Source organism: Camelus bactrianus, chromosome 11 (assembly GCF_048773025.1).
Source record: "Camelus bactrianus isolate YW-2024 breed Bactrian camel chromosome 11, ASM4877302v1, whole genome shotgun sequence".
In the NCBI taxonomy this organism is placed as follows: domain Eukaryota; kingdom Metazoa; phylum Chordata; class Mammalia; order Artiodactyla; family Camelidae; genus Camelus; species Camelus bactrianus.
Window position 1 is genome coordinate 69,057,936 of NC_133549.1, and position 13,870 is coordinate 69,071,805.

Consider the following 13,870-nt stretch of genomic DNA (forward strand, 5'->3'; position numbering starts at 1 on the left):
GCAGCAAGGACAGGAGGCTCTTTAGGGATCAGTGCTTTGTCCTAAGAGAGACTGAGTTCTTGAAACCAGGACACCTTGAGAGGCTGATGCGCAGGCCCAAAGCCACAAGACAGGGCACATGCTATTGATTTCCTAGCAGCCTGTTTTCACATCTCTTCCACCTGGAGACAGAACAGGTCACCAGTCTAGGGTCAGCACAGAACTGCCCTTGGCCATCCTCTAGAAAGGTTTCTTAAACCCAGAAACTAGAAGCTGCAAGTAATGAGAGGACCAGAAGCATGATGTGGGACTACAGCTCCATCTCTGCTGGAGGCGGCCAGCTGTGCCCTCCTGTTCCCATTTCTAAGGTGGATCCAGAACCCACAGCCTTCCCCTCGTGGGTACCCACGACACAAGATCGAGCCCCAGCAAGGGTCACAGGGGATAGGCCTGGGGGGGACACTCTCCCAGCACACTCTCCAGTCCTGACCCTCCAGGGCCCAGTGGCTCTCACTCCGGCTAGAGCTCATGAAGCCCCAGGTTTTCCTGCCCATCAGCATCCCCAGAGCCAGGGCTGTAGGTTACCGGGAACCAGCACAGCCGAGCCTGGGAACTCAACTCAAGGGAGCAACCTCTGCCCAGGTTGCTGAGCCCCTACACCTGAGCCCCTACACAACCCCCGCTCCATGGCAATGCAGAAGGAAAGCAAGGGAGGGGGTCTGGTTATGGGAATAAGAGAGGGGGTCTTCAAAACAGTAGCGCTGGGGGTTAGGGGGAGGGAAGACCACAGGAAAAGGCAAGCCAGCAAGAGACCTTTCTGTTTTCAGTTAAGTCCTGTCATTAGTCTTTTCACCACAGAAAAGCCACTGTGCTTCCCAGTTGAGGGCAAACAATGACGAGGGTGGGGGTTGGGGGGACGTGGAGTGTCTTGCATCTTAAAAAGAAATGTCAAGTGTGATTTACATATTATTGGGTCCGAACTCTCCCAATTCCTCACACAAATTTAAGCAAGTTCCTTTCCTCCATCCTCCTGGTCTCTATTTCTTCACTGTTACAGCTGGTATCACAGAGAATATTTTAAGCACAGTTGCTGTAAGGGTTTAAATATCTGGAATAATTTCTATTAGTCATCTCTACTTGGACACAACAAAGTAGAGACCGTCCCAGGCAGCAAATTAATGGTGATGACTTGGAAGACTCACTACATCTCTTTCTCTTCCCCAGCACATCCTCCCGTGCCCTAGAGACTGGCTAAAATCTTAAGTGCTGAGAGTCTTCAGAGAACTAAATAAGAATCCCGTGGACAAGGTAAATGGGAGGCGGGGCAGGCTACTCCTTGGGAGGGTCTAAGGAACAGAGTTCACAAACACAAGCCCAAGTAAAGCCCCCCAGAATTTCAGGTTATAAGACTCAGCTGCAGCAGCCTCTCCAAACAGGATCCTTATCATCTTGGTCAAGGTGTTGCCCGAGACACCCGGGACCAGGATGGCGTGGTATGGCAACAGCTTGTTCTGACCCACTCACCTCGCAGAATTAAAGTGCACAGCTGAAAACATACCTGAAAAGTTCCTGGAGACAAGCATGGTCGTGAGGATGGCACCCTGGGGAAAGAAGAGAGTCCCATGAATCCCACCAGGCTCCAGAAAAGCAGTGTTCTCACACAGAAGGCAGCTGCTGGCTACAGCCCGAAGACACCAGGGCTCTGGGGCCCCCAACCTCAGTGTCCAGAGGAGGCTTCCTTCTGTGATGGGGCAGAGGCCACACTGTCAAACAGTATTTCAGGACCCTGGCAGCCAAGATGGGAAGGCCAGACTCACCTTCAGTTTCCTCCGGGCATTGAACTTGCGCAAGCACTCCACAGTCTCTTGACGATGCATCATAGACGCCACCGTGGATCGTTGCTGGAAGTCAAAGAGACAGGACTGTGAGCCCCCCGCCGGACCCTCTGCCCCTCACTATCACCCCAGCACAGTGGCCACATGCTCAGCCAAGCCACAGCTGCTCCAAGATAAAATGAAGTCATAGATGTGAAAACGCTTTTACAATATAAGCACTACCCCAAACTCCAAGTTATGTAATGACAATAATCTGAACATGAAAAGACCACTGGTAATTGATACTGGATGAGGGTGCCTGAGAGAGCATGCTAATCTTCCTGGGGAGACAGAGGCTATGGGAAGGGAGAGCATCCTGTGCGCTGTGATCCTCACGCAGTTACCCCTCCAGCAACTGTTTAGTGAGCACCAACTGCGTTCCAGATTCTGAGCAGTGAGAGAACAGGCAGGGTTCCTGCTCTACCTACAGCGAACCTTCATTCCTTCTAAGAGCTCCTCTCACCAACCCCCTACAACAAGGTCCTACATGAAGCTGTGATCTGAGAAGCTAAGGATCCTTGCCTTGAAGCATCAATTCCTTTCATCACTTTGGATGGGAATTTTCTTCAGTGCATTACTGCTAACTTCCCTCCTCCTTAAACAGAGTCCACCGGACATGATACACATTTCCCTAATGACTCAGGGTCAGCAATTCAAGCATCAGTTACGACATAATATCATAATACAGAGATTTCCTCAGGGGCTGCTGAGATATACAGGACACTGGAGGGTGGGGCCCACAAAAATGACCCCCAGAACATCAAATGTCCCCAATTCTTGAGACCCCATTTTAAGCTGTTCACCCCCTCACTCTAGCCGCCAGCCAGACTGCTAGAAAAAGAAATCCTACCACATGCAGCCTGGTGCCCACACCCCACAGGGCCACCCTGCAACCCTGGCCATCTTTCCTAGCCATTTCCTTTCTTCGTTTTCAAAGCAACTCTCCCAATCTTGTCTGCCTTTCCCAACTCTTGTATTTCACCTCCTCCTCCAAAGTATAAACTTCTCCACAAAGAGAAGTAACAGATTCTCAAGCAAGATTCCTTCAACTGCAGCCCCACAAGCTGATTTTCACCCCCACCCCTACCGCAACCTAACGGTCTCAGAAGCAGCATCTCTCATGTGCTGACCTCCTGACCTGGGCTCGGAAGCCCCTCTCTCTTTTTGCTACTCAAACACTGGCTCCTCAATTAGCCAATATTTTTAACTCCTGGACTATATTCTTCTCTGTTGTCTATACATTACAGTCAAGCCTCTCTGTAAACAAAATCTTCAACAAAATTTACTCATCTGTCTCATGCATTTTTTCTAAGGAGTGCCATGTCTTTCTCCCTTCACCTCCATTCATTCCTCACCTCAGTGAAACCAGGCTTTGGTCTCTCTCCTTCCACTCCCTCTATCAGTGAAATAAGAAAACAATGGTTTCTAACTGGTCAGAGCCAATGGGCTCTTATCCATCGTTATCACGGACTCTCTGAAGCATCTGATTACAGGTTCTCCCTTACTGAGACCTCCTGTTTCTTAGGTCCTGATCCTGCTTCTACCATGGAAGTTCTGAATCTCAGTCCCCTCTGCTGCTCCTCTGACTCTTCCTGCTACTAAGTGCTGGTGGCCACCTCTTCTCTCACAGCAGCCCCCAGTAAGAACTCGATCAGCACAGAAACAACCTCATTTCTACAGCCGCAACACCACCTACACAGAAATGACTACAACCTATTTCCAGTTCTAAACCTCTTTTCCATATTTCTAACTACCCACTGGCTGTCTCCAGCAGGAGGTCCTCAGATATCACACTTAACGTGTCTGAAACTAAAATCTTTTCTCACCATCTGGCTCCCCCTCTGGGTCAGTGAATGGTACAACCCTCCACCCAGCTACCAACTCAAAACTCTGCAGATCCTTCCCTCTCCTTCACTCCCCAAGTCCAGCAGGCCACTAAATCCTTTTTAATCTATCTCCTAAATCTCTCTCAAATTTACCCACTCCCTGCCACACCGCCCACTCTCCTATCAGTACCCTTACTGAGACCTCACCTGGAATTACTCAATCATGACCCTTCCTGAGCTTTCTGCCCCTGCCTCTTTCCTCTTCAATTTCATTCTCTACACAGCTTTCAAAGTGATTTTTCTTAATTGCATATTTCATTCTCTCTTTAAAATTCTTAAATGGTTCCCTATGCTTTCAGAATAAAATCCAAACTCCTTACACAGAAACTTGCATATAATGGAATCATTTGAGCTTCATTCTCTTGTATTCTTGTAGTCCTATCTTCATCTACAACCAAACTACTTAACGCTGGCCCATGCTAGCCTCTGCAGGCTATCACCCTGGGGAACTCCCTCCCAGTCATCTGCCAAGAACCAGGGCAGAGCTCACCTCCTCCATGCAGCCTTCTGTAATCCCACTGCCCACAAGAGACAGCAAGAGCTCCTACACACTCATTAGGTCCTTTTACGTACTTGTCACATTGCAGAATGGCTGCCTGTTTCAGTGCCTGTCTCCCCAGATACTCTGAGATCTCTGAGGGAAGGGCCTGTGCCTCATTCACCTTTGTATCTCCTGCGCCCACACAGGGACTGGCACCAAAGAGGCAATCAGTAAACATGAGAAAGAACAAATAAACAAATGCATCATGGTTGTCAGGAGGCCTAACTGTAACAGACCATCTTATCTGAAAAAAGGTATTTCAGCTGTTAGAACTGCACATGAAAACAGAGTCTGTCGACCCCTATTGGCAGCCCAAGGGGCTCTCCTAGGGGGAGCTTTATGGCTGAACTTCAGGGGGCTCTTTTCCCCTGCTCAGAGGCCCCTTTAGTTTATTTGTTGGGTGTTGGTCACATTCCCAGTAGAGCTGAAATCTGAATATGCCCTAAGCCTGACAATTCACTGTGGGTTCTGCCAGCTGCTTTCTATCATCAGCTTGAGTCTGCAAGGGTCAACCCAAGCCCTCATTCAAGATCCAAACTACGTCACACCTGACAAGCGAGGGAGGGAGCAATAGGGAGAGGTCTGTTAGCTCCATTTGCCTCCCCAACTCCTTCCTGGTGAAGTTTGCTGCCCCTGGGCCCCATCCAGACCCCTTCCCTCTCTGCTAGGTCCTGGCTCAGGGCCCAAAATGATTATTCTCCACCCATAAGAAGAGGGTAAGGAGGGTGCTATGGGTATATCGAGAGCTGACATCCCTGATCTCCTTGATTGCGGGCAAGACACTTACGCAGACCCACGGGTGCTTCAGAGCCTGGTCAGCTGTGATACGCTTTGCGGGGTTTATGGTCAGCATCTGGTTGATCAAGTTCTTGGCTTCAGGCGTCACTGTGTCCCACTCTGGTGATGGGAACTAAGGAGTGGGAACAGGGGAAGAAAGGATGTGAAATTTGTGAAACTCATATCCTGAAAGGTAGGCTGTCTTCATCCCATCTCCTATAATTGGGATACTCTGTGCTACCTAAAGCTGTCCAGCAGGGAGTGAGGGAAGCCCCTGGATATCCTGTGTCAACTTAAAGACTGGGAAAGAAAAACAGAACAATCACGGTTAAAATGCCAGAGCATCAGATCAGGGGACTCCTACTAGGAGGGGACTCTGACTGGGAGGGGACTCCGACATCTTCTGGTTCAACTCCATCTCTCTCCTGGGGTGAAACAGTGGCTCAACGCTGTGCCCAAGGCCCCACTGCAGTGGAGGGAGCTGCGGGACTTCTCGTCCCCATGCTATGCAGCACGCCACATGGCCATGCCATTCTTTGCAAATAACAGACCAAAAGGCTTCACTGGACTCTGTGATTTTACAGCTCCAAATATGGCTGTGCAAAAAAGCTGCTTCTTGGGACAGGTGGTGGCATGAATTGAGACCTATATGCCCATCCCTGGGTCCCCAGAGTCCCCTGACATTCCGCATACTTGTAACACACTAAACATGTCCCTTCCCTTGGACAGAGCCTGAGGGGCAGAAGCAAACCAGTCCTTACATCATAGGCTCCAGCCTTGATCTGCTGATACAGCTTGTGCTGATCCTCATCCCAGAAGGGAGGGTAGCCAACCAGGAGGATATACAGGATGACCCCTACAAGACAGGACACAGGTCACTGTAATCAGTCACCTGCTTTGCTGTGGAACCAAGAAAGGCCACACAGGGCTCAGAGCCACTCAGAAAGCCAAGGGCCACACCAGGGGTAAAAGTGGGTGCCAGCCAATAATGCAGTGCTACCAGCCCCTCCTGCTCTGCTTCACTCCCCGTGTCACTAAGCCACGTCAGGGATTTCTTTATGCACAACCCACCCTCCGAGGCATGGGCAAATCCTTCTTCAAGAAGGATGCAACGTCACCTAGGAAGTATGTGGTTGGGGGAGGAGAGTGTGATGGGAACAGCCATCCCAGAGGCCCTAGAGCAAACACCGTGATTTCACATACACCAGACACCTGTGGGACCCACAAGGACTAGCAATGCCTCTTTCTTGCCATCGCTGGAAGTCAAAGAGCTGAGCGTGTGGAATGGGCTTACCGCAGGCCCAGATATCCACAGGTTTTCCATAGGGATCTTTCCTCAAGACCTCAGGGGACAAGTAACCTGGGGTGCCAGCAAAACCTGTAGCGGAAGAGAGAGCGGAGGCACACTGAACCCACTTTCTCTCTCTTTAAATCCACAGCAGCAACTTCCCCCAAGTCCCTCCTCACTCCTGTCACTTTTGCAACATAAGCTCTCAGCACACGGGCAGCAAGAGATGACAGGCTGGGCTTCTTGGAGTGCCTGGAATCTAAATCAGAGGGCAAGTCCGTGTGTCTACCAGGAACTCCTCCTCCCCAGAGGCAGCAAGAACGCAGTGCTGACAGCAGCGAGACTCACTGTACTGAGTCACGGAGGGCCAGTGTGGGGGCTCTGCACCCTCCCCTCCGCCAGTCTCGGAGGAGGCCAGGACCATTAAGGGTCTGGCTTGTAGTTCTGAAAGAGGAAGGCAGATCAGGAAGAGGAGGAAGGGCGGGGGCCGCATTCCAGGAAGAGAGGGTCACTCTTACCAAACCAAGCCTGCTGCTCTCCCTGTACTTCGATGGCTAGGCCAAAGTCAGCCAGCTTGACGGCGGCACCCTTGCATTTACTCGCCAGCAGCAGGTTCTCAGGCTGTATAAGGAAAAGAGAGAATCTTGTGAGGCACCCACCCCGCCGCCCAGAGGGAGCCTCGTTTGGGCCCTCGCAGTACTATCACCTGGCACCAGGTGGCGCCAATGCTTCACAAGCGAGAGGCAAAGGGGGCATCTGGGTAGTACCTTCAGGTCCCGGTGGACGATGTCATGCTGGTGGATGTGGTTAACACTCTCCAGAATCTGATGTATACAGTGGCTGCAAAAGCAGAAGGAGAAGAAAGATCACTGCAGGGTTAAATCATCTATGACCACATGCCGTGGACTAAAGCACTTAACTCTGGGTCACAGATTCACAGAGAATCACTGAATGTCCAAGCTAGAACCCTGGACTTTGGACATCATCTGTTCAACTTATTTTACAGAAGAGGAAACTGAGGCCCAAGCAGACTGAGTGGTTTGTCCAGGGTCTCCCACTAGATAATAGCAAAGGACAAACTAGAAGAGGGTCCACTATGCCTCTTTGGACTGTGAAGGCCCAACATAACCAGTTTGTTTCCAAGAAACTGCGGGATACCCCAGACTCCTCAGAAAGAGAGGCATCCAACCCCTTCCTTCTTTCTCTTTCCCCCACAGTAAGTCTGTTCTTGGAGAAGATGCTTGTGGTGGCAACTTAGGAAGGACAGTTCAACTAAGCCTAAGTTATTTTGGGGGTGTTTACACATGTATAGAGCACCTATAGGTACTGTGCTTGGCACCACAAGCTGTAAAGACGACCCTGCCTGCCCTGTTTATCACTGAGTACACAGGTACCATCAGGAAACAGTGTATTTAAGAGGGTTCCAAACAGGCACCTGAGGAGCATTTCTGACAATGATTCTGCAAAGAAGACAAACTAACCTAGAGTCACATTCAGCTGCTGATTCTTGAATCAGGCTGTCCACCTTCCAAACCATCCTGCCACACCTGCAGTCAAGACTCCTGGCGGGGTGTGCTGGTAGTCTAGAGCACTGGTGAAAACTGAGGGACGATTTTGGCCCCCAGGGGACATCTGGCAGTGCCTGGAGACATCGCTGGTTGTCACAACTGAGGGGGAAGGTGCCTCTGGCATCTCACAGGTAGAGGCCAAGGATGCTTCTAAACCTACAATGCACAGGAGGGTCCCTCACAACAAAAGTTATCTGGCCACACATGCAAGCAATGCTGAGGCTGAGGAAGCCGGGCCTAGAGAACGGAGCAGGTACTGTCAAGTGTGTGGAGTGGGTACTAAGCTGGTGACCTGGACTTATTATTCCTTCCTCTAAAATCTGCTGCTGGGGCTTCCATCAGAGCCAAGGGGTCTTGCTGGGCTCCTGGAGACTGAGGCTCAGGCCTCCCTAAAGGACACAGTCCAAGAGTAGGCTAAAGAGACTTTAAGACTGAGCTGAAGAGGCGAGTCTCCACAGAAATGTATAATTAGAACAGAGCCAAGCTAGCAGGGAGAGCCTTCTGGCCAAAAATGGCAAAAGTGCGAACTGTCCCAGCAGAGCCAGGCCAAGCCCACTGGTACAGTCACCCGCCCCAGCTCTCCCTCCTCCCTGCTAGGCTCCCTGAGCTATCACCGCCTCCTCCCGCCCCAGAGCCTGGTCCTCCCCTGCTGGCGCTGGAATTCATCTCCCACTTGAGAATTTATCCTGAGGCTGAAGCATCTGAAGTTGATCAGCAAACACTGGCCTCTCAAGGTTGAGAAATCTGTGAGGAAGCAGTGCTCCCCCCGCCCAGAGGAGAGGCAGCCAGTGCTGCCACATATGCCTGAGAATCTGTAGGCAGGACAATCAAAATCAGGGTGTAAGGACATTACCCTCAGAGAAAACCCGGGGCCGGGGGAGGAGCCAAGGCAGGAAAGGCAGGCCAAACTAGCGCCCAAGAGCTGTGGTGCGGGAGGAATTCTGCTGTGTCACACGGAGGAGCTGCCAGGGCTTCCTGGAGGGCTGGGGGCTGAGGGGTGTGGCCAGGGAATGGTTCTCCAGCCTGAGAGGCGCCCCATGGGGGCTGGTCATGATGGTCAAGAGACAAGGTGACACTGGCTGAAATCTCCCAAGAAGGTTCCTGGTTGGATCATGACGGTTACACTCGCTGGGCACACAAACCATGTTTTCTCCATCTCTGGATCACGCCTTATATGCAGTAGGATTTGTCAAAGAAAAGCTGGGATAGGGCGAGACCCTGGGTATGCCTGTGAGTACACAGTGGTGCAAGGAAAAGGTATTTCTGGTGTGACAGGGTAAAGGAGATCTGTAAGAGCTTTGCAGAAAAACTGATCTGGGAGTGTTGAATTTTTAACTCCTGATATCGCCCACAGAATGTAGCTCTAGAGAATTCTGTCTAGACGAGAGCTCTTCTGATCTTCCCCAAAAACTATTCAACTAGGCAGAATTCCTGGCCCCATGAAGTAGTCAAGATGCACACATACACAGGGCCCTCATCTCACCTGGCATCAGCTTCACTGTAGTACTCTCTGGCCACAATGTCTTCGAACAGCTCCCCACCGGTAACCCTGCAACCAACAGACAGAGGGGGTCAGAGGAGGCAGGTCAGTTGGCCAACCCCAGCATCTAACAGGTAACAGGTCACACACTGTAGGACAACTTTTACAGAAGAGTCAACTCTACGTGCATTTCATCTGAGAGCCCAGAGCACACGCAATCCTTCAATGACGCGGGGCTTCTCCCTGGGATAGCGCGGGCCCTCCCTCCCTCCTGCACATTTGTTTCTATAACCTATAGATTAGCTAATACTCTGGTAAAGATGATTATACAGGCATCTAAGAGAAAATAATGGATCCACTCAAACAGTCCATAGCTTTACTTGAGACCAATATAAATATTAAGATACAGCTGCCCAAGGACAGATTTTCTACTGAGGTTGAAGGATCATGAGACCAAAGACACAGAGATCCAACCCTGAAAATACCAGAGAGCCATTTCCAGGAGGTAAAGAGCCACTTTTAAGATATTAAACCACAACCAATGGGAGCCCTACTTATGACTAATAAAAGGTACCTACAATTTCCCAGCATTTTTAAGGTCATGCACTAAGGACAACACACCAAGAAACAAGAGAGGAGCATCCGCACAAGGTGTGCTGCTGAACAGAAATGCACGATTAGCACCACCCCCGGGGGTCAGAGCCCTGGGGAGATACTGAGGGAGCCATGGGACACTCGGCCACCTGCCCGAGACCAGAGGAAGTTCAAAATCAAGCCCCTTGGGCCAGCTGGAGGGAAAGAACCCCCCACCCTCAGAGAGTGGCACTTACAGGTCAAACACGAGGTAGTGAAACCCTTCTTCAGAAATACTGTCATGGAGGCGTACTGCAAGAGAGGGGATGGGGACAGAGATTAACAGAGAGAAAACCCGGAAATCCTCCTCCTCTCCTCCTCGGCCACCCCAGCCCTGCCCCATCCTGTCAGCCCCACAGGCTCTCCCCTGAAGGCGCAGCACGCCCAGCACCCCCAGTCCAAGGTGATGCAGCCATGGAGCGGGGGCGACCAGAGCCCAGGTCCAGTGCTCTGGTCACCACCTCAGACCACCACAGATGTGGGCAAAAGACAGAAGCTTGCGACTAAGAAGTAAGACAAGACGGAGAAAAACAGGAACCTTTTTCCCAGAGGGGCTGATCCTAAAAAAAAAGGTGGTCCTGGGATATGATGCATGAGGGTGCAACACAGAGCGAGAAGCACCTGGGGACGCGGGCCACAGGGAGACAGAGAATGACAAGATGGGAGAGCCCGGGACCCTGGAGTAAACGGGAACAGAAGAATTAGTGGAAAAGGCAGAGTCCAGCAGGAAGGCACGGGGAGCGAGGGTGATGGATGTTGAGCACAGGAGGCAACACAGGTTCTGACAACAACAACAATAACCATTCATTAAGCGCTTACAATGTGCCAGGCCTCGTGTCAGGCTCTTTCTGTACGTTACTTATGTGACAAGCATTTATTGGGTGCCTACCGTGTGCCGGACCCTGTGGTAGACAGTGGGATTTAGGAAGGACACAGCGCCTACCTTCAAGGAGTTCATTATCCCTCATGACCTTCCTGCGGGCAGTATTGCTGCCATCCTACAGAGGGGGAGGCTGGAGGCTCAGGGACATTCAGCATCTTGCCCAAGGCCAAAGATGTGGTGGGCCCAGATGTGAACCCAGCTCTTTCTGACTCCAAAGACTGGTCTATACCACTGTTTCCTATGAGAAATACGGAGGAGCCAATATACCCAGGCAACAAAGCAATGGAGCCGGGAGAGAAACTGCTCATGAATGTGCCTACAACAGTGTCAAAGACAGGTCCAGAAGGCCACTGCATGGAGCAGACTAAGGTAACTTACCAACTACAAGGAAAGGCTGGTGGGCAAAAATCCCTTCCCACTCCCTGTCTGCAGAGCTTTTAGGCAAAAAACCAACCTGGTGTTTTCTGAGGCTCCTCTTCAAGCTCCTGCCCACAAAGCCACCTCTGGGTTCAATGCCAACCTCTGAGCATCATTCTAATGTATACTGTCTGACTCGGTGCTTTGGCCGACTGTCCAGCTGTTCCTGTCCCTTCCTTCACCTGTGCTCTCTTGATGAGGAATCCCTGTTCCCAAGGGCTCCCTCGGTTTGACCATCACTCCAACCCTCAGCAGCTCCAGAAGTACCAAGCCAACCAGGGAAGTTCTTGGATACAAAGAAATCACCATTTCTCTTCAGTGGTGGCCCCAACCAGCTCAGAAACGACAGCTTCCATCTCCAGTGTCAAAGCGTTTCATCAGGGCTGAGGCACGTCCCTACACTCCCTCCCAACCAAAGCAAGATCAGCAGAACATGAAACACAGGCACTCAGACATCACTAGAGCCCCGTGGTTTTCCTCACTTGACAAATGAGGACTCGGGCCTGCCAGGGCTAGAACCAGGGCCTGACAATTGTTTACGCTTCATATTGCCGACCTTATTGGATCTGATCTGGTTATTCAACCCCAAATTCCACCCGAACTCAGTATTTCTGAGATTTACCAATGGGATCAAAGGCAGGTGGTACTTCTAAAATCCCTCCTCCTCCAAAGGTTCTCTCCTGTACTTGGGCAAACAAGCTCACACTTCTCTAGGCCTGTAGGTGACAGAAGGAAGGAGGTACAGCCAGACCCCTGCCTCCTTCCCACCCTAACTAACCCAGACACGCTCAAGTCAGCTCCCCCAGAGCCCTGCCACCCTCCCTCCTCACTTGTGCTTTTCTGGCTGGAGTCAGTGCCCCACGCTGAGTCCTGCTGCAGCTGCTGCTCCCTCGCTTCCAAAAGGTCTTTCCATTTAATTAAAAATTTGCTATTAAAAAGCATTAAAGTGTGTAACACAAATAATCCCCTGGAAATCAGCTGTCTCAGAAGCTAAAGACCAGCTTCATTAGGAAGGTGACTAACAGCAGCAAGATGGTGAGTTAACAGGACAGCAGGTAGACGCTAACTGCCACTCCCAGGGGAGTCCTGCTGCCTAGCCCTGCCACAACCCCCAGCCCTGCTCCCCGGCCTGCCCCCGCCAGCCCAGCACAGCAAAAAGGGCAAGCACCCACGCCTCTGCCCAGACAGGGAGTCACTGGCACTTGCTCTTCTCCAGGAAGGCCACACACAGAGCCCAGGTGGGAGGAAGCTGGGAGGGCAATCAGGAGAGAGGAGCAGCAGAGGAAAATGAATCCTCCCAGGCCACCCAGCCCAGAGATGGGCTTTGATCTGTGCCGCAGGGCAAGGCACCGCCAAGACAAGGAGGGACAGGTGTGGAAGGCTCTGTCTCTGAGCAAGACTGCTATCCACCCCTTGTAAAGAAAATTAACAGGGAATTGAGAACAAGCAGAGAAACCTGACTGCACCACTCTAAGTGCCAACCGAGCAGATTCTTGATAATAATGATCCAAATCATAATCACTAACACCTAGTTGAGCTGCTTTCAGTGTGCTAGGCATTGTGCCAAGCGCTTTACGCATGCTATTTTATTGAACCCTCGCGTTAACTCTGCAAGGTAGGTACTTCTATTACCTCCATCTAACAGGAGAGGAAACTGAGGCTTCAAGAGAAACTCACCCAAGGCTACACTGAGTGGCAGAACCGAGACTTGAAGCCAAAGCAAAGTGGCATCAAGATCCCTGATATCATAGAACTACCTGCTAAGGAGTCACTTTCTCCATCCTCTTAGGCACAGGAGCTCCGACTTGTCCCCACTATCCCTGGCCACTATGATTCGCTCTACAGTGTCCACTGGGTATCTTCCCCAAAGTGGGCGTGGCCGCACATGCCCCAGGTCTGGCTGTGAAGGGAAACCCAGCCCTGTCACTGCGTGGCTTCCAGGGGAATAGGGGAGACGGGCTTTAAAACAGCACTCACACAAATATGTAACCAAGCACTACTGCACTGAGGGCTGTCAGGGAGAAGCAAAGAATGCTGCGGATGCCTGCGATAAAACAGTCCAGCACCCAGCCCATTTCACAGCCACGAGAGGGTACGAAGGCCAAGGGGGGCCAGACCAAGTCTACAGACAGGAAGATCTGGGACAAGGAGTACAAAGCACTTACCAAAATGTGATAAACCTGATAATTGATTATTGTTTTTTACAAACTGTGGAAGGAAGGATAGGCAAAAAAAAAATGACCTAAATACTTTTACTTGATGTTTCATACCTTCAAGGACTGACAAGCCACAACCCAAATTTAGATGTGGCCAGCTCTCTGGTTATGAAAGGCCTGCCATTGTTTTTTTGTTTTTTGTCTCTAAAGTCTACAGCACCCAGTTCCCACGCAATCTCCCACCCAAGTACCAACCAGGTCTGACTCTGCTTAGCTTCCGAAATCAGACGTGTTCAGGATGGATGGCCAAAGGCAATCACAACCTAAATTTTGTGGCTATTTTCAATTCTTTAAAAACCACCCAATAATATGCCACATTTTAACTAAC

General features: G+C 50.9%; 1 protein-coding gene across 34 annotated transcripts in view; it reads right to left on the reverse strand.

Annotated features, from left to right (window-relative positions):
- Nucleotides 1-13,870, reverse strand: part of CAMK2G (calcium/calmodulin dependent protein kinase II gamma) — a 52,961-nt gene that overhangs the window by 22,580 nt on the left and 16,511 nt on the right. For 33 of the 34 annotated variants that reach the window (XM_074374233.1, XM_074374229.1, XM_074374227.1 and 30 more), the window contains exons 4-12: nt 10,224-10,278; nt 9,397-9,462; nt 7,113-7,185; nt 6,864-6,966; nt 6,352-6,435; nt 5,819-5,913; nt 5,068-5,190; nt 1,797-1,880; nt 1,538-1,580 (exon numbers count right to left, since the gene is read on the reverse strand). In XM_074374233.1, coding sequence (XP_074230334.1) covers nt 1,538-1,580; nt 1,797-1,880; nt 5,068-5,190; nt 5,819-5,913; nt 6,352-6,435; nt 6,864-6,966; nt 7,113-7,185; nt 9,397-9,462; nt 10,224-10,278 — 726 coding nt within the window. The remainder of the gene's footprint in view (nt 1-1,537; nt 1,581-1,796; nt 1,881-5,067; nt 5,191-5,818; nt 5,914-6,351; nt 6,436-6,863; nt 6,967-7,112; nt 7,186-9,396; nt 9,463-10,223; nt 10,279-13,870) is intronic. The other variant, XM_074374235.1, reaches the window with a different exon arrangement.